Raw genomic sequence first — 21141 nt, 5'->3', positions numbered from 1 at the left:
CCATCGACGCCGGCCGGCCAAAACCGGACAAGATTTTCATCCATAATGTTGCGCATCTCCACTCCGAAGAGGTACCGGGCAGCACCGTTCCTGAAGCCTCGCACCGCCGTCACCACAGCAAATCCGCCGAAGCCGCGTAGCCGTGGTCCAACACCACCCGCACTGCCGAGAGAGCACGAACCAGACCTCCACCAACATCGTCATCGAGAAGCAACCACATCCTCCAAGCGGAGCAAAAGCCAGATCCGCTCCATCAACCTTCATCGACATCGAGAGACTGCCGCCAGATTGGATCTGGCCCACCCCTCCATCGGGGCATCGCCGCGATCCCCTCACACGGAGGCGGCCGGAAGCCCGCTACATGCCAGGACACCTTCCTGTCAGGGCCATCTCGGCGTCGCCGCCACCATGGCTGATCCAACGCCGCCGCCACCGCCGTTGCTGGCGCTCCACCTGCAGCCACCTACCAGTAGTGCTCCTCGCCAGGATCCGGCAAACGCCCTCGTCGTGTCCCCGCTGTGCCTCCAAACCTCCACCAAACAGTCGGCACCACCCCACCAAGCACACTGCAACCACCAACACCACCACGGTGCCCAGCAGTAGTCAGCCTTGGCGACACCACAAGGCGAGGAACCAAAGGCGAGAGCTTCCCTACCGCCATCACCTGCACCATGCAGAGATGACCGGCCAAGCGGCACGAACATCACCACCGAAGCCAGATCCGGCAACACCAAGCTAGATCTGACGTCCCAATGCACCACAACTGCTGCGGCTCTTCTAGCCGCACCTGGACGAGAACATGAGCAACACGTCTCCCTTCTAGCCGCGCCAGAACCCTTCTAGCGCGCCAGATCGAGAGCACGAGCACACCGCCGCCTTTCAAGTCGCGCCAGATCGGCAGCCCGCAACTGCCGCCTTGAAGCTCCTTTCCCCGAGTCACTCCCCATCCAAGCCGACCACCGCGTCGTTGAAGGAGCCCGAGGCCAACTCCCCGACGCCGACGAACCGCCTGAGCAACTCGCCGTCCAGGGACCGCGCACTGCACCGGCCGGATCCCTGCCAACCAAGTCGGGCGGGGAAGGAATCCGCCGCCGCAGATAAGGTCGCGCGAGGGAGAAAACCCCGCCGCCGCCGCCGACCATCGGACCTTTGCCCAGCGGCGTCACCTGGCGGTGGCGAGGGGGGCGGGGAGAGGAGGTGTGGTGGGCGGCGACAGGCTAGGGTTCATCCGTGTCGCCCCCATGGGAGCGACGCGGACGCGAGGCTCTGATGGGCTAATTTCGAGGGGGGAGGGGGGGTCCAGGTCGTTGCCACTGTCTTGTCATAACCAGAAACAAAAATTGAGCCCTCCTTTGATTCAAAGGATTTCACTGGAATTTTGAAAGATTAGAATCCTTGTGAATTTTTTCTATGTTGGTTGTTTGATATAGGACTAAATCCTATATGAAAAGGATTCATTTGTACTACATTCCAAAGGAATTTTAGCATCCACTAAAATATTTTGAAAAAATCATTTGTTTTTCTTATGATACGATCAAACAAACCAAAATGGGATAATTATTTTTGTGTCCCTAGTTGTGTCCCACTCAGTTGTTTTGCGTTGCCCAAGGCACTTCACTCCTCTTATGCATTTGCCTTTGACCACCCTTTGACCGTTTGCTCGTCGCTTTGAAAACTTCATAATAAATTCATATTAACTTGGGAAAATGCAAATAAGATATCAAAATGTTCAGAAAAACATCATCTATATGTGCATGTCATTTGTATTACAAAAGTGTTGTTCATACATTTTTAGGTTTAATAATATTAATAACATCGTGTGGTTTAAACAACACTTTCCTCGTGAATGCAAATGACATGCACATATAGGTGATGTTTTTCTAAACATTTTGATATCGTATTTGTAATTTTCCGAGTTAATATGAATTTGTTATGAACTTTTTAAAGTGACAGTCAAACGGTCAAGAAGTGGCTTGGGCAGGACCTTGGAAACTAGAGACAAAACAGCTGAATGGGACACAACTAGGGGCATAAAATTGAGTATCCCAACCAAAATTCTACATATAGGATTATGTTTTTCCTCTCAGCTAAAGAGACCCTGAAACAGTTACAGAAGGAAAGGGCTTGTCCGAGATGCAAGGATTTCTCAGGCTCCCGGGTATTCGAATTATTTTATGAGATTATTAGTACTTATATTTTTGGCATTGAACTGCATAACTGAACTAATTTTGGCACTACTATTTTATGAGATCATGACAGGAACCATCTTCTCGGCAAAACTGTTGCGTCTTAAACGTGAAATAGCATGACCAGTCCACCACTGAGATACAAGTCAAACTACTACAGACTACTAAGTTTTGCCAAATATATTTTAAGTTAAACCGAAGAGATTGTGCAAGTGTAAATTTCAGCTTCTGTTTCATCTGTGCTTCCAAATACACTACTCTCTCAACGAAATGGGAGGTTAATATTATCTAAACGATGATATCACGAGCTCTCAGTTGTATCCATCTTCGAAGCTTCCTCGACGCCCTTGAAGGCCACTCGCAGCTTCCTCAGCGATGACACTTTCTTGCCATTGCTCTCCGCCATACCACTAACATGCACAGTAGCAAATGGGGTTCCTTTAAGGAGCTCAAACATGGGGATGCTCAGGTTTGGCCGTGTCATCTGCTCAAGAACTTCTGGCGACTGCATGTACAGATTGTTGCCTCCGTGCGTTACGCTAGCTTTTGACATCAGCAATTTGGGGTGCTCCTCAAGCATCTTGATGAACTGTCCATGATAAGTGGAAAGGGGATTCAGAAATCTACAGGCACACAGGCTCCGTATGCACAACAGTACATTCTCTATTCAGTGCCATTTTAGAATTATATGTTGATGCAACTAGGAACATAAACCTAGGTATTAAACTGCCTAGTCTTTGTGTCAGTGAGGAAGTGTTTTCTTTTCAACTTTCTCGTTGTTCAGAATATAGTAAAACCCACTATTTGCTTTATTTATAAAGCGGGGCGAAAGCCTTTTTGGGTAAAACCCACTATTTTGAAATACCATTTTGCTGAAAATACGGCACATGTTTTGAAGTTTGCAGGCAATGCAGCAAAATATACTTGTCTTTTGAGCCAAATGATGTATTTTTTTACATGATGAATGCATTCATGTATGTGCACGTGTGAGCTAAATAAAACTTCATGTTTATGTATTTGAAAGTTAACATCTTAGCACCATCCATATTTTGTGTACATATGTAGTTCATGATTCATCTCAGCCCCTTTCAAGTCGATATATACCTTCATTATACGAATAGATGTGCACAAGGTATGCAAGTTTTTATGATTTGAGTGTTACTGACCTCCGAAAGCGTCGATGTTGTATCCAGCTCAATAAGGGTACCAGGCCCACATACAAGGCAATCTGTATCTCTAACAAACTCTGTGACTTTAATATGAGTTCCTACAAGACCATTGTACCTGCATGAGAACATAAAATAACTGTTAGGCTCTTCAAATTGGCAATGCGTCATGTTTTTGTAACCGAAATGCATCTCCTTTAGATATGGTTGTCAAACAAGTTACCAGCAACAATACCATGTGGTGTATGTAAACAATATTTTGAGGGAATATGGCGACATATGATACAATAAGTCAATAACCAATTTTAACCAAATGATTTCAACCAATCAAGGATAGAATAGAATGCTATCACAAGACAAAAAAAGAACCTCAAGCAAATAATAGCTATGTAGTTTGGAATGAAAAATAATATTTATTTGCCACATGATTAAGAGAAAATAATAGCTAGCCAAACACCCAAATCAATAGGAGCAATTCAAGCAAATTAGATTCATAATGCGCCACATTGCTAATGAAGCTTTACTTCTGAATGTGTGCGCTCAAATAACCGAAGAGTTTCTTTCAACAAGCTGTATTTGTCTCGAAATCAGAAAGTTTGCATGTTCCTTTTTCAAAAAAGCTTTGCATGCGAGATATTGCCTACCGCGAACAGACGTGAATAATAGTGAAGATTATATGTTTTCCTTTTGTCATCAATTGAAAGTTGGTGTGTATGGTTCATTTATAATTTATTATCTAAAATATTAGTCTGTTTGGAATCTGTTGCTTAGGTTGTCAGACATGTGCGCCTGCAGTTTTATCCAGTTCATACACTGAAATAAACTCAGGTGAGTGAAATGAACCATTACAAGTAATACAACATGAATCAACCTATCATTTTCTGAATACTCTTATGGTGTGCCTTCCTGACTAACCAATGCATGGTCCACTTTGCTGCAGGAGTTTTGGCATGTATGTTTTGCATTCAAACAGTAATAGTTTTGGCTAAAAGATAAGAATAAAAGTATTTACAAGTAACACGATAAAAAAACTTCGGTCTTACTTTTTGGGGATACCGACTATTTGAGTAACAGAGTAAGAATGGGAGTAATGCAACTCACGTGAGATAATTTGACACGCTTTTGCTGCAGCCAGAGACAAGCTTCAAAGCTTCAAGTGCACATGCGGCAGAAATAATTGCATTTGTTGAAGCAATAGCTGGGATGATATTCTTGACAACACCCTGTAATCAGGAATACAAATTTCAATGCCCTCTTAAAATTAACAACTCTGTGCTTCCTGATTCCAAGATGTATACAACAGAAAAAATAATAAAATTGTACTTGGGTCATCTAAATAACTGAGAATCCAAATTAATTGGCCTGAAGGAATATAGAGGGATAAGAAAATTTGCAGATTAGATCACTGGCGCAACAATAGCAAAAATGCCTCCACATACTACGAAATGTGAAAAGGTTCTCTCTGAAATGCCTACTATCTGAAGGACACTAAGATACATTCTAAGTTGTGGGATTCCCATTAAGCGGTGGTAATTTTATTTTATAATTGACATTAAGTAGGCGGATGTAACAGACCAAAGAAGCATCAGTGGCATATAGAGAATTAGTTGCTGATAAACTAACTAAATGGCACAAAAACTTCTGTCAGAAGAAAAAATTGGACATAACGCAATACTGTGGAAATTAAACATTGACAAGCATGCTGAAGCTGCATAGGTGACAGCTAAATCATGTGTGAATAGATATTTTTTTGCACAAAGCAAAAGAGCAGCATGCAGAAAAGAGACAGAGATTATTGTGTGAATAGATATTTATTCAGAAAAATCATATGTAGGTGGATTACAAGGCTAGTTAACTTTAAACGTTGCTATGATTAAACAAAACTTACACAAGTTATAAACTAAGACCATTCTTATTTACAACTTCTTAAATATCAATCTGTCCACTATTGAAGTGGATAATGCTACCAGTGCCAGCTTGCCCATAGTGCAAACCTGCACACAGCCTAATCCAACTACACAATGATTATAACAGCAAATACTAGTAGCAAAATCACCTACTATTGGAGCACAGCAGACTACTAGAAAAACGAGATAATCTTAACAGGGCGGAATTTGGAGTATATGGCAGATATTGAATTTGAGCTGCATCCACACTCACTCACAAAACTTCCGACCAACCCAGCACTGGAATTTTCACCTTGCCAGCACAATATTGTTGGCCCCCTTTAACATGAATTTAACGTAATAAGGGTGGGTTTGCTTTGATATATAAAGGTATAAATAACAAAATACTATGATTCTGCCAAGAATTTTGATTGTTATTAGTTTTACGATAGAATGCATTATTAACAAGGGCACAAGCACAGTTCACAATAGAGGAGTATAACATTGAAACATTCTGGGATAGATAGGGATTAAAGTTACATCTTAGGCCTGGAGAATAAATAAACGGAGAAGATGACACACCTGAGTCAAAGAATACGTAACTCCGGAAATACCAAAAAGTTCTGCTCTCTTTAAAGCCTGTCAAGTATACATGACAAAAGATTAGACAGAAAAAAAGATAGGACACTATATAATTTTGTATGTCATCACACTAGAGCAAACCTCTGAATAAATCCACTGCATATGTTCTGTATCATCAGCATCAAAAGGTTTTCCACTGTGAACCTACAAGACAAAATATATTTGTTACAAATGAAAATAAATTAAAGGGCAAATTACAGATACAAGAATTATACCTCGTCCCATTTGATCAAATGAGCATACTCAATGCAATGAGCTGCAGTTCTTGGAGTCTCAGCAAGGGTACATAAGGGAAACTTGACCTGGGGAGGAAAAAGCCATATGTTGCATTCAAAGCAAGGCGTCGTCCCTGGTATAATGACTCTAGCGTGACCTTTGAAACCTTCTGTCCCACCATCTACCATAGGTTTAACTGTCTCCTGGACTGGTTTGTCGTCTGCGTCATACTCTGCAATTTCAAAGACATACCGGCATCAGTACATAAATGAAGGATATTATGAGTTTCATTGTGTAAATGTACTAGTTTCTCATCATTTGAGTCATAAACGGGAAAATACTACCTGTATTAAATTAGAGAACCTTGATTTTATCATTTTATGTGCAGCCCAACATACCGTTTTACTTGGGATGGAAATATTAACACAGAACAGTATTGATTCACATTTATCTCTAGCACTTTTTTTGCAAAACTTTCTTCAGTCTCAATCTATAGTTGCTATGAATGTGCATGTTATAGTCACTTGCAAATTTAAATTGGAATTTATACAAGGAAAGGACATATGAACACATTGCCGACCAAAGATATTTACTAGTTGAAGCCTTCTTTCCAAGTAAAAGACTAGAGATCCATAAAAACGGCATTGAAATATATACCTAAGAAACCACAAGCCACAGAATTGATGTAGCTTCGAGCTTCAATTGAGTCCAGACCAAGAACAATTATTTGGAACTGATTATAGAACTCTAGCTCTTTATCTTCAATCCTACAAAAATGGGGCACAATGTTCACTCCACTAACTCGCTCCATAACCCTCTTCGCAGCTACTTCAGCCTTGGGCTTCCCAACGTCTTGAATCCTGTACAAAATCACATGCAATGCTCATTGAGATGGTAACATTACAGAGAAACGTAAATAGAACATGCAAAATCCAAACAGATATACAGTTGATGCCGCAATAAAGTGAGGTTTTGGCCTTACTCGATGAGTAAGGCTTGGTTTGCAGTTGTTGTCCTGTGCAGTGCTTATGTTTACAGCTGCTGTCAATTCAATTATTTATTGTGTGTGTGAGAATCTATCACTGGTTTGGCAATCATACTGAAGTTAGACAAAGTGTCGTATTCAATGATTGGCCTCCAATGATCTTGCATGTTTATGACCACAATAATTGTTTGGCTGCTTGCAACTTGATTAAGAACAGGTAGCGTTTCAAAAAAAAAATTAAGAACAGGTAGCAAAACATACAGTATCTATCTAATATCTTAGAAGGGATTCAATGACACAAGATTATCATAATCCACCGTATACCATGCTGACCAAATTTTATGGAGAATGAGGATTCCTTTTTTACCAATATATTTGTTATTGCTTCAGAAACTCGCATAATATTTATCTAATATATACCATGGATAATGCGTTCTTGTAGTTATCTAATTTCTAATGTACCATGCCCACATAATATTTTCCAAATGCTGATATATTGTTGACATCACATCACATGGGACAAAAGTATATGTTAACCTGAAATCCTCTCTACTGTTCCTCACTTCCGGTCACTCAGAACTTGCAAATAATTGAACCCAGTTTCATTTTAGAGGACCTAACAGTAGAACGTCCTTCTATTTATCTATTCTCCAATCCGTACATTGCTCACTATCTATGCAAGCCAGAAATATTATCCCGTGGAGCAAACAACCTTAAATCTAGCGCTTAGCACGTGAACAAGGCAGCAAAGTTTAATACCACTATACTGCATAAACCCTATTCTTGTGTATAATCAGAAGGACTGGGTGTCGAGAAGGACCTGAAGAGGAACTGGCGGTTGAGGTTGGAGACGTCGATGGTGTCCATGTCGATGACGTGCAGGTTCTTGAACCCGGAGAGGGCGAGGTCCTTGAGGAGCTCGCAGCCCAGCCCGCCCGCCCCCACCACCAGCACCTCGACGTAGCTCCCAATAAGGTCCCGCAGCTGCAAGCACGGCGCAAGTAGCCGATTCAGTGTGAAATCGCGAGAAGGATCGAAAACGCCGGACAGGGGTTGGAGCGGTGGCGGCGGCGGCTCACCACGGGGCTGGGATCGAAGGTGGAGTGAACGAGGTTCCCGGGGCGGGAGAGGAGCATGTCCAGGTCTCTCCACCTTTCGGGCTCCGTTGGCGGCGGCGCCGCCGCGTCGGGGGAAGCCATCTCGCCTGCCTTTGGACGGGGGAATCTGTAGGATGTATCGTAGTCGAGGCGCCGAGGGTAGGGCGTGCGGCCGAGGTGGGGGAAGGAGACGAGAGAAATAACTCAGGACCTTGGAGTGTGCGGCTAGGATGCGTGATTTGTCAGATCGGACGGCTGCGGTTAGAGGCTGCAGCGCAAGGCAGCAAGCCCAGAGCAAGCCTGGCCCCTCGAGCCTAGGTGAGCTAAAACAGTGAGAAAACCAACATCTGCATCTATTAGGACGTGTTTGGTTGGTCGCATTAGGTTGGGCCAGACCCGTGCGGAAAGAATCTGACTTATTTGATTGCCTGAGCTGTATCAAAAACCTGGCCCGCACGAACCTCAAAGTAGGCATCAGCCTGTCTCTGGAGGAACGGCCGAATCGGTCATTTTTTTGTGGTCCAGGCTCGCTCGAGCCACGTATGGCGAGCGCCTGCACGCCTTAGGACGCGCGGGAGACGACGTGATTGCTCATAACTCCCCACGCCCTCCCTCGTCACCTCCCTCGCCGGTTCACACCCACTCCCTCTCTCTCACCTCACCGCCCGTTCGGTTTCTCCGATGGCCACGCCGGCGTCTCGCCACGCCCCACCCACTCCGGTCATCGCCGGCAGCAATCCCATCCAAGAGAGGTGGGTTGACGGCCACTCCGCGGCCGGAGTAGATCTGGCGGCGGCACTGCGAGCTCCCTCCCCTGTCTGCATCATGCCGCCGCCCCGGGCCAATGCAGCGCCGGCACCGGTCGCTCCGGCTCCGCCACCGGAGCCGGTGGTCCTCTCCATCGGCTCAAACATCGCGGGGATCCAATACCTGCCGGCGGCGTCCTTTGCAGGCCCCCCCCCATAAGAGAGGTTTTCTCATCTGCGTCCGGTGCAAGGGGAGGGGATCTCGAGGACGCCGGTGTCATCTTCGGGCCGGTGCAAGGGGAGGGGATCTCGAGGACGCCGGTGTCATCTTCGAGCCGGTGCAAGGGGAGGGGATCTCGAGGACGCCGACGTCATCTTCGAGCCGGCGCAAGCTGAGGTGCACGGCCGCGGCCCTGGGAATGGTCGGGTCCTCTTCATCGGCGGCGGCAGCACCCCTCTTCCAGCCGGAGTTTTCACCACGGCTAGCGTACGCTACACCGCCAACCCCCACTGTAAGCTCTCTAATCCTCCTCTGCTTCTTAGTTGGGGTTCTTAGGGTAGTTCATAGTGTGCTAGAATAGATTGTGGCCCGTACATTCGATCCCATTCGACTGGATTCTACTAGATACGACCGGATTCGGTGATAATCCACTGTTTTGGGGATGAACAAGAGTGCATGTTTACTTTGTTCATCCCATATTCCTAGATTGTACATAATGTAGTGGTAGCTTGCATCGTTTTAGTGTCACATTGTTACTTTCTACTGCCAAATTGTTAGTTTGTGGTGCCACATTATGTGTTCTTGATGCTAATACTAGTGTATATGATACTGTTGTTAGTTCTTACTGATGTTGTTCATGCTACTCTTTTGCTGCTATTATTGGTGCTACTCTTCTTGCTGTTGTTGTTATGTTGCTCTTGTTGCTAGGGTACGTGAGTGCATGTGGCATGCAAGTAGGACATACCTAAATGCCAAAAATAGTATGTGCAAGTAGGACATGTGAGCGGTGGTTTCATATGACCAGTGTTAGCACTGATAATTATAACTGTCGGCGTTCTGGGAACGGGGGTCCCCAGACTTGCCTGCCTGCGGCCTACGGCGTGGCTCAAAGGGGGGCCAGCATGGCCCATCTTCACCAACACAGACCCAGGACCCTCACGAGGGGCCAAGCCTCGCGGGGCGGACGACGCAGAGCTTCCTCAGGTACGGCCTCATCAGGCTGGCTCGCGAGGAGGCGGAGAGATCAAGGCGGGGTACCTCACGAGGTGCCCGTGACGCAAGCCATCACGACCAAAGGCGCCAGGCGGGTGCCAGCCCGCGCAGCGTCCTCCTTTCCTCTTTGGTGCAAAGGGAGCAAGCGTAGCCGCGGAGTACCGAGGCATCAGGCAAAGGTTGCCATTTCGGTGCAACAAGACCAAGACCAGGAGGACTGCAAGACGGAGGTCATCGTGGAGCCCAAGACGGCGTCACCACCAGAGCTTTGTGCAGGCAAAGACTACTTTTGTTAGGATAGCTAGTACTAGCTGTCCCCCTTCAAATTAGCCCGCCATTGTTGGCTCCCTTCCCGCTCGATATTTGGAAAGAGGACCAGGACCTCTATAAATAGGACTAGCCACCCCAGGGAAGAGGGGATCGAGAATCAGAGAGAGAGAGAATCAAGAATTAGAGAATTAGAGAGAGAGAGAGAAGGGAGACTGAACTCCTCCCAGCAGTTCATCGCCCCAGCCAAGAGCAGACCCTCGCGAGGCTGTTCTTCCTTGTATTGTTCATCATCATCAGCCCAAGAGGCAATCCACCACACCACCCACTGGAGTAGGGTATTACACCACAACGGTGGCCCGAACCAGTATAAACCCTGTGTCATTCGTGTTGTTCTTTCCACAGCTTAGATCTTAGCGAGGCGGAGGGGTGCAGGTAGGTAGGAGGCGAAATCTCCGCGCACATCCCAGTGTTCGAACCTCAAGGGTCTGCCGGAACCCGAAATCTGACATTTGGCGCGCCAGGTAGGGGTGCGCCGGAATTCGTCTTCCACCGCCCCGTTCTCCTCCGACCATCGCGCCCATGTCTAACGCTCGTCGTGCCCGCGCCGAGCGCCGGGCCGCTCTCGCTTCCCGTGTCGCCCAGACGGCTCCTGTCGGCGGGCGTCCTCGCCGTTCCCCGTCACCTGCCGTCAACGCCGCCACCGGCCCGGCGGGGGACGAGCAGCAAGCATCGTCTCAGCATCCGTCCGTGCGGCAAGACGGCCGCACCGCTACTCCCTCGCTCACCCCAGCTGGTTCTTCGTCCCGCGCGCTCCGCCCACCCATGGAGGCTTGAGTTGCGCTCATCGCGGCAAACGAGCTCCTGTGCTACCGACCCGTCGACGACGTCTACGAAGAATGGCTCGACCGCGTCGCCGAGCTCGTCCGCGCCGCAGGGGGCTCTCCTGCGCCGTCCGCTCCGCTGCACCGCACCCCGCCCCGCGCGGGCGACGAAGCTCCGGCGGCGCCCCGGCTGCCTCCTCCACAAGAAGGCGCCATGGCTCCAAGGCACGTGGCCCCTGGGCAGAACCCGCTCCGTCAGGTGCCAGCGCGGCAAGAGCAGAGCTGCCAAGAAGTCCCTCGCCCGCAAGAAGCTGCCCGGGCGCTCCCTATTCCAGCACGTCGTGACCATGCTCCTGCTCCCGCACGTCAAGACCCAGCTGCAGCGCGTGGGGACATGCAAGACCAAGCTCTCCGTCACCCAAGGCCTCCCGTGGCCACGGCAGGCTGCCGCGCCTTCACCATCGAGCTACGCAGCGTCGCGTGGCCCGGCAAGTTCAAGCCGGACCTGCCTCCTTGTTACGATGGCACGGCTGACCCTGCGGAGTTCCTCCAGCTCTATGAGCTGGGCATCGAAGCTGCCAACGGAGACGAGAAGGTCATGGCGAACTGGTTTCCCATGGCGCTCAAGGACGGGGCCCGCACCTGGCTCCTGAACCTGGCTTTGGGCACGATCTCCTCCTGGGACGAGATGCGCACCCGCTTCATCGCCAACTTCCAAGGTACTCGCGACCGGCCCCCGCCGTGAGCGACATGCGCCGCATCAAGCAACAACCCGGGGAGACCCTGCAGAAGTACATCCAGCGCTTCAACAACGCACGCCTCAAGATTCCCAAGGTGACCGAGGAGGCCATCATCTCAGCCTTCTCCGACGGCGTGCACAATGTCAAGATGAAGGAGGAGCTGGCGATGCATGAAGACCTGTGCACTTCCTTGGAGCTGTTCAACTTGGCGACCAAGTGCGCCAGGGCTGAGGAAGGGCGTCTCTCCCTCCTCGAGTTGCCTGCCGCAGACCTAGAAGAGAAGAAGCCCAAGGCCAAGGATGTGAAGCGCAAGGGGGCTGCCATGCTCGCAGCAGAACCAGACACCAAGCGGGGAAGAGATCAACCCGAACCTTCCAAGGGCAGCCGGTACTGTGTGTACCACGACCTCCACACCCACAACACCAACGAATGTCAAGAGCTCCGAGCTGTGCGAGAAGGAAGGATCGCCGTCGCCCCGACCGCGGTGACCGGGGCTACGGTCGAGGAGGAGGAAGGAACGCAGGACACTGGGAAGACCGTGGCCCGCGCCAAGGGTGGCGTGATCAACCTCGCGAGGATCACTGGCAAGACCCGCCTCGCGAGGGAGACTAGAGGGATCAGCCTCGCGAGGATCGCCCGCATGGCAACGCAGGCCTCCCTCCGCTGCCGCCGCAGCCAAGGAGAAACGAGGACCGCCACCAAGACGAGGGGGCTGGGGGCTTCCAGGAGCCGCGCGCGATCGCCTGCATCCTAGACGGGGCTCAGGCCCCAGCCTCTCAACGCATCTTCAAGCAGTTCGCCCACGAAGTGAATGCAGTCCTCCCCAGGCTTGAAGCCACGCGCCCTCTCAGGTGGTCGGCGTGCGCCATCACGTTCAGCTCAGTAGATCAGCTCAAGTGTGCAGCTACAGCCGGAGTCCTCCCGATGCTTTGTTCCCCAATCATCAGCAACGTGGTGGTCACCAGGACCCTCATCGATGGCGGGGCAGGGCTCAACGTCCTGTCCGTGGAAACATTCAACAATCTCCAAGTGCCCTACAGCCAGCTTCAGCCAACCAAGCCCTTCTCCGGAATCACCGACGGCTCCACGGTCCCGATTGGGCAGGTCCGCCTCCCTGTCACCTTCGGGGCACGCGACAACTACTGCACCGAGCTCATCGACTTCGACGTCGCTCACATTCGCCTGTCGTACAACGCCATCCTTGGGTACCCATTCTGGCCAAGTTCATGGCCGTAACTCACCACGGCTACAACGTCCTCAAGATGCCAGGAAGTGGCGGAGTCATCACGGTGCCCTGTGAAGAGAAGGACGCGGTGTGTTCCCTGGAACGAGCCTTTCAGGCCGCGTCACTGGAAGACCCGGGTCGCGGAAGCAGGAGGCTTCCCGAGACCGCCCCCAAGAAGAAGAAGACATTGTCCGGCCCGGCCCCTCAGGAGGCAGGCCCCTCTGGGCCCGTGCCTTCCCAGGGGGAACCTCCTTCCGTCACATAGGAAAGCGCGCCCGGCGCCCTCCTCAGGCAGGGCTCGGGGGCTCTCCCCTGGAGGGCCACCGACCTGGCTAGGGTCACGAGGGAGGCGCTTGGGCAACACATGGAGGCGTGTTTCGAAGCACGTTTCCCTCAAGAAGGAGTAAGGCAAGGAGAGCCAGACCCTCAGGAGTTCGTCAGCAAGGCCATTCAGGAGCTACAGGAGTCAAGGGTCATGAAAGGCGGCCGCCGTCTACCAGCAGTGGCTCCCCATCCAGGCGAGGATGGTGGGCTGCGCGTCTGCATCGACATACCAGGGCTCAACCGAGTCACCTCTCTGGAGCGCCTCTGGCCCTCGCGAGTGGGGCGCTACGGAGGTCCACCCCACAGCTACGTTCGCATGCCTTACGGCTTGCCGAACGCGGCTGTCACGCACCAGCGCCTCACGAGGGGCACCATGGAGGCACAAGAGGCCAGGCGTTCCGCAGCCCTGGCGGAGATGGAGATGGTCCGCAGAGAGCCACCAGCGCCTCCGGAGCCTCCCGAGGCCCCTGGGCCTGGGGGCTCGTGAGGATCGGCTTCCGCAGCCCACCGAGTCTGCTACACCAACACCCCTTCGTCCTCAATGTCATCAGGTGACATCTTTCAAGTTTCACTTCCAGCTGGGAGCGCCCCCCCAGGGTGCATTATTCCCAGGCTGCGTGGGTCCGTCCCTGCGGCATGTATCCCTTTTATTTCATGTTGTTAGCTTACCTTGTTGGGGGCGCCCCTCGGGCTGCATGATCCCCAAGTCGCTCGGGCCAGACCCAGTGATGTCTGCCTTCCCAGCATCTATTTGAATGAATCCACTCCTTTCGCGGCTAATGTGTTTGACCTAGCTGCCCGCTCAACTGACGCCAACTAACGGAACTGCTCTCAAACGGCACAACGCTTGCACATGGGTCCGTCCCTGCAACGCCGACAAACCTGAATGGCTGAGCTCTGGCCGCGGCAGCCCCACATGGCGCCACCTCGTCAAGCCTTCAGTGCCTCGTACCCCTCGGAAGCAACCAACGGCTGACTGTCAATTGTCACGGCAACCCCTCGTTTTTCTATGATGGGTCTACAGGATCTCCAGAAGGAGCTGCGTCAGGCGAGGCCCTTGCGGTGTCTCCTTCGCTCTCACCCGCGCGAACCGCTTGCATGTTAAAGGGGGGTGCCTGAGCATCGCGACTCAGGGCTCCTACTGGCTCTCCAGCCCTCACCCTCTGGCCTTGTCCACGGCATCGCGACCTGGCATACCAGCGACGGCTGAGACTCGCTCGAGGGCCGGGACCCGAGGACGTAGAGCAGAAAGGGGAGCAAAGGCGAGGGGGGAGCAGAAAGGGGAGCAAAGGCGAGGGGGAGGGACACGCGAGGACCTCGCCGAGCAACCTCACGCCTGCCGATGCACGGACCCGGCGACACACTAGAGAGCGACCCCTGATTCTCGAGATAAGTCACCACCTGGAAGCACCAGCTACCGTGGCACCATCCCCGCACCTAATGCAATCCCGTGTTAGCGACGCCGCTCTCCTTTCTCACCGAACAACGGCTACTTGAGCGCCAAAGGGGACCTCCTGAGCATCGTGAGTCAGGGGCTCTTATCGGACTCCGGGTCGCTCACCTCCTGGCCTTGACCACGGCATAGCGACCTGGCATACCAGCGACAGCTGAAGCCGCCTTGGGACTGGGACCTGTCGGCGCAAAGCACCAAGCCCTCGTGAGGTTCGAAAGGGAGGACTGAGCTAAGACAGAATGAGCAACTCGCACAGTTCTATGACAAGGGTTGTATTAACAAAACAGGATCACAGGCACCTTACAAGCCCCCACGGGACGCGTCTTTGATTCCTCGCAAGGAACAGATCCTAAAGGGACGCTAACTACGCGCGCCCCTACAAAAGACGCCATCATCAACAGTGGGCCGTCAAGCACCGGCGCCAACCCCATCCAGATCAGAGTCGGCGGCGGCCTGACGAGCCCGCCCTGCTCCAGGAGCGGCACCGGCTCGGGGGCTCATAGCTGTCGTCGCTCGTCTCCGGAGTCGCGAAGAGCTCGCCGGAGTCACTGGAGCCTCTGACGCCTCCACCACCTGAGGAGCCGCCAAGGGAGCGGTTGGCGGGCCCAGTCCTCGTCGCGGCAGGGTCCTGGCCACCTTCCCCGGGGCAGCACTCCAGCCAGCGCCCGCTCGCGTCGAAGACCTTGAAGAGCATCACCGAAGCACCATCATAATCCAAGTGGACCGCGAAGACGCCCCTTACCCTGCAAACCCGGGCGATTTCGCTCCAGCCTCGAGTCATGAAGACCTCGCCCGGGGCAACGACCGTGACCTCTGCCTCGGTCGCGAGGGTGCTGCAGCCGGCGTGCTGCAGCCAAAGCTCCAGGGGCTCTCCCTGCGGGACGATGGAGGCGAAGAAGGGAGGAAGGCAAACCCAAGACTAAGGAGGCATGGCGACGTGGAGCACGAGCTCTCGGGAGGAGCCCTCGGTATGGACCCCAGGGGGGACGACCCACACCTTCGTGACCCGTCGGCGCCGACGGCGGCGCCGCCCATGGCGATCAGCATCAGCTCCTTCAGGGCCCTCGATGTGGGCATACAAGGGAAGAGGGAACCCCGGCGGTGCCCGCACGCACCAAGGCCTCGGCACATGGGCCCCCTCGTCCGGGCCACGAAGGACGAGCCGTTTCTTCGGCGAGAGCGGGTCAGGTTCCTCTCGGGGAGCCTTTCCCTTCTCTACCGTCGAGAACCGGCGGATCGGAGCCATCGCAGCAAGACGGAGCAAGGACCGGGAAGAAGGAGAAGCAAGGGGGGATGAACTGGAAGGGCGCACGTCGCTTCGTACTTATAGCCGGCGAAGGCCAACCGTCGACCCCCATGATCGCAGGTAATCATGACCCGCTTTGCATGCAAGGACTTGTCCAATCCGTGCAGTTGCCGAGGCGCCATGGGGAAGTGGAGACGCCCACGTCCAATCAACCGCCACGCGGCGCCCAAGGCCGCAGGCTGTTAGGGCCCGCGGCGCTTCGCTCTTGCCCTTCCGCCTTCCTGCACGGCCAAGTCCGGGCGCGCCTTGGGCCCGGGGGCTACTGTCGGCGTTCTGGGAACGGGGGTCCCCAGACTTGCCTGCCTGCGGCCTGCGGTGTGGCTCAAAGGGGGGCCCAGCACAGCCCATCTTCACCAACACAGACCCAGGACCCTCGCGTGGGGCCAAGCCTCGCGAGGTGGACGACGCGGAGCTTCCTCAAGCACGGCCTCATCGGGTTGGCTCGCGAGGAGGCGGAGAGATCAAGGAGGGGTACCTCACGAGGTGCCCGTGACACAAGCCATGACGACCAAAGGCGCCAGGCGGGTGCCAGCCCGTGCAGCGTCCTCCTTTCCTCTTTGGTGCAAAGGGAGCAAGCGCAGCCGCGGAGTACCGAGGCATCAGGCAAAGGTTGCCATTTCGGTGCAACAAGACCAAGACCAGGAGGACTGCAAGACGGAGGTCATCGTGGAGCCCAAGACGGCGTCACCACCAGAGCTTTGTGCAGGCGAAGACTACTTTTGTTAGGATAGCTAGTACTAGCTGCCCCCCTTCAAATTAGCCCGCCATTGTTGGCTTCCTTCCCGCTCGATATTTGGGAAGAGGACCAGGGCCTCTATAAATAGGACTAGCCACCCCCAGGGGAGAGGGGATCGAGAATCAGGGAGAGAGAGAATCAAGAATTAGAGAATCAGAGAGAGAGAGAAGGGAGACTGAACTCCTCCCAGCAGTTCATCGCCCCAGCCAAGAGCAGACCCTCGCGAGGCTGTTCTTCCTTGTATTGTTCATCATCATCAGCCCAAAAGGCAATCCACCACACCACCCACTAGAGTAGGGTATTACACCACAACGGTGGCCCGAACCAGTATAAACCCTGTGTCATTTGTGTTGTTCTTTCCACAGCTTAGATCTTAGCGAGGCGGAGGGGTGCAGGTAGGTAGGAGGCGAAATCTCTGCGCGCACCCCAGTGTTCGAACCTCAAGGGTCTGCCGGAACCCAAAGTCCGACAATAACCACTGATTAGAGTAGCATTGATAATGTGTTAGTACTTAGTAGTGATCATTGTAAGTTGTGTTTAGTGAGCATACATCATGTTCTACTTGTTAGCTTTGATGTGTTGCTAATTGATGGCCATCTTGCTGACAAGATAATGAAGGCGGAGTGGGACAGAGTCGGCGGTGGTGCAGGTCGTCGCTGGCGCAGAGGGGGCGGCGGACCTCATCCCCATGAACCGATGGCTGAAGAGGGTGGTGCTCCCTCGCAGGGTGGAGTTCATGCGGATGCCGCTGGGTGCTGGCAGGAGGTCGAGGACGGGGCACGAAGAGGGTGCACGGGAACCTATGAGGTTCTACGTGCAGATCGCTGACCAGGAGGACATCGCCATGATCATCATCCCGCGGCGGTATAGGCCGGTGATGAAGCAACGGCTGGTCAGCGTCCCTCCTTGCACCGTCAGCCTCTCTGCCAATAAGTGGTGCGAGTTTTGGGTCTAGGTGCAGATGTTCAAGGGGCACATGGTGTTGGGGTGCGACTGGGAGTACTTCTGCGGCCGGCACAAGATCGTCCCTGGCGACTTTATCGTCTTCAAGCTCTCTGGCCTGGGGCTCAAGGTGCTAATGTACAACGCCAACAGCTCCAACATCTGCACTGTTCGGTGCACGAGGCACAACTGCGTCGGCAACATCACTCAGGCCTCTAGTTCATCTATCTAGTCTGAACCATGCGTAGTACTCTGAACCATGAGTAGTAGTCTGAACTTAAGTAGTGTAAGTTTGAAATGAAGCCCGGGCGTCTCTTTTGCTGTTAACATGTCCATATTTTGCCCAGGGAGCAGCACCCTAGGGGATAGCAGGGGCATGGGATGCCCTGTTGTTTTAACCTTATGCCTAGTAGCTTACGATATGCCTGTTCTTTGCTTGTTCTTGCTGTTTTTGTGTTGATGTTGATCATAGTGTGTTGTGTGTGTGTGTTGTGTGTTGTCAAATGGGTGGTAACTCCACCACATTTAAAAGGGGTGAGCAGATCAAGCACTTGCACACAACCAAACAGCCGTGCTTTGCATTTGCTCGCACCGAAAGCACAAATACACGCCACCAAATAATTTGCATCCATCTGGGCCTTGATGCAATGCAGGCAACCAATCAACATGCAAATGTTGGTTTTTTGCCTGCATATGCTCGGCCAGGCCCAGTTGGGACAAGTATGCAAAGTGCCCAAAATTGATGCAGGTAACCAAACATGCCCTTAGTTGCATGCATACCATCTAGCATGCATGGGATGTAATGAAAGGTAGCTTGTTTGGTTGCCTGCTTGTTTAGGCACAAACGCAAGGCATGGTGCTTGGTTCCATGCAACACATGTTGTCTGGTAATCTCTTTGGCGAGGTGGTGAGGTTACCAGCACACAGTGGCGTGAAGAATAATCCATAGACACGCAACAGAAGATAGGTGTAAACCATAGCAAGCTGCAATTTTAAATATAGTGCCACACTTAAACATATCAGTTCAAAAGCAAAGCAGTACAATATGAAACTAAACCAGCTAGAGCATAGGAAGGGTTGTCCTAGACGTTTACGGTGAAGGTGTCGTCGTGCTTCTCGCACTTGGTCACCACTTCATTGTCGTCTTCGTGCTTCCCGCGCTTATCACCACTTCAATGTCGTCATTGTTGAAGACGATGACCTTGAGCGTGGCGGGTCTCAGCAGCTTGAACGTCACCATGCAGCCGATCTTGATCTGATGAACGACGGCGAAGGGGGCCCAATCCTGATTGAGGGTCACCCTGTCATCCATCAGCCGTACAGTGACCCTTCATGAGCAGCCGATGTTCATCCTCGGTTTTCACCTCTTGCGACACGGCCGGGAAGTGCTTGCTGAAGTCTAGGAGCATCAGGATGCACTCAAGCTGAGGGGCAAGGATCACATTGCAGAAGTGGGTTGGACCACTCTCCTCATGGTAGTGCCCTTAGTTCTGGTGCTCCCCTCTAGGGGGCTCCTCCGACACCACGTCGTCATCCGTGGCCACCTCCTCAGGTGTGGTTGGCACAACCTCCATGGGTGGCACCACCTCCTTGCCCTTCTCCATGGACGGCACCACCTCCTTTCCCTTGTTCTCCGTGTCAATCTACATTACAAAGAGCACGCATTATGAAGAGCACAAAGTTCCTAGGTCGGTCGCCATTAAAACCTATCATCCATAACCCCTTTATTTACCCATCTGCACGGTCACTACTTACCCACCATCTTACTCGGTTATCTCTCTGACTCTCACTCTTCCTCCTATCCATCGCCATGAACTCCAGCAGCAACTCCAGCCTCATCCTCAACCCCTTCCCTTGGGAAATCGGATGGAGGGCTTTCTTTCTTGGGTGCTCGCTCAGTGACCGCACCCAAGATCGAGAACACTGTGGAAGTCTGCTTGAACTTCAGCGGCATGGAAGACATGCAGAAAGAGTCAGACGTTGTGGTGAAGAAGGCGACGCCGGAGGAGTTGAAGACGTTGATTCCTGACCCAACGAAGGGCGCCATGTCAGTCGACATGTGGCACCCCGGCTTAGAGAGACCGGAACACCCCGTATTCCAGCCCAGAGATCAAGTCTTCTGTAATACGGCACTGCTTGGCATAGAACAAATCAGCACTTTACTACAAATACTTGAGGTACAAGGGTTTTGATATCACAAAGGCTCGTCGGCATGGTGACACTACGCCTGCTTAGGTAGTTCTATGCTAGCAACGGAACAAATCATAGCAGCGAAATGACTTCTAGCAGCGGAACAACGACAAACGGTGATTACATCCACTCCAAAGGGACTCTGGCTGGGACACATCCTAGCACGCCAACTCCAGATCCTTGACAAGAAATCAATCACAACATTATCTACAATCTGCTGATTGATACGTCTCCATCGTACCTACTTTTCCAAACTCTTTTCCCCTTGTTTTGGACTCTAATTTGCATGATTTGAATGGAACTAACCAGAACTGACGTTGTTTTCAGCAGAATTGACTTGGTGTTATTTTTGTGCAGAAATAAAAGTTCTCGAAATAACCTAAAAATTTACGGATAATATTTTTGGAATATATAAAAAATATTGGCGAAAGAATCAACCAGAGGGGGTCCACCCATTGGCCACAAGCCTGGGGGCACCCCCTGGGGTGCGCCTAGGTGGCTTGTGGCCCCCTGGACCTCCTCCGACCCTAATTCCAATGCTATATATTCACATCCGGAGAGAAAAAAATCAGAGAGAAGGATTCATCGTGTTTTACGATACGGAGCCGTCGTTGCCTCCCGTTCTTCATCGGGAGGATTGGTCTGGAGTCCGTTCGGGCTCCGGATAGGGGGATTCATCGCCATCATCATCACCAACCTTCCTCCTGAAGGAAATATGCCCTAGAGGCAATAATAAAGTTATTATTTATTTCCTTATATCATGATAAATGTTTATTATTCATGCTAGAATTGTATTAACCGGAAACGTAATACTTGTGTGAATACATAGACAAACAAAGTGTCACTAGTATGCCTCTACTTGACTAGCTCGTTAATCGAAGATGGTTATGTTTCCTAACCATAGACATGAGTTGTCATTTGATTAACGGGATCACATCATTAGGAGAATGATGTGATTGACATGACCCATTCCATTAGCTTAGCACCTGATCGTTTA

General features: G+C 51.7%; 1 protein-coding gene across 1 annotated transcript; it reads right to left on the bottom strand.

Moving 5' to 3' along the window:
* Positions 1 to 2267: 2267 nt before the first annotated feature.
* On the bottom strand, positions 2268 to 8458 carry LOC125543716 (NEDD8-activating enzyme E1 catalytic subunit-like). The gene is made up of 9 exons (XM_048707173.1): positions 8161 to 8458; positions 7902 to 8065; positions 6754 to 6956; positions 6096 to 6328; positions 5962 to 6024; positions 5821 to 5877; positions 4454 to 4575; positions 3353 to 3470; positions 2268 to 2775 (listed from the first exon to the last, which is right to left on the bottom strand). Exons 1-9 carry the CDS (start codon positions 8278 to 8280, stop codon positions 2488 to 2490), a joined length of 1368 nt encoding a protein of 455 aa, XP_048563130.1. The 5' UTR covers positions 8281 to 8458; the 3' UTR covers positions 2268 to 2487.
* Positions 8459 to 21141: the final 12683 nt, after the last annotated feature.

Source organism: Triticum urartu, chromosome 3 (genome assembly GCF_003073215.2).
Source record: "Triticum urartu cultivar G1812 chromosome 3, Tu2.1, whole genome shotgun sequence".
Taxonomy (NCBI): Eukaryota; Viridiplantae; Streptophyta; class Magnoliopsida; order Poales; family Poaceae; genus Triticum; species Triticum urartu.
This window is presented reverse-complemented; position numbering and strand designations above follow the sequence as displayed.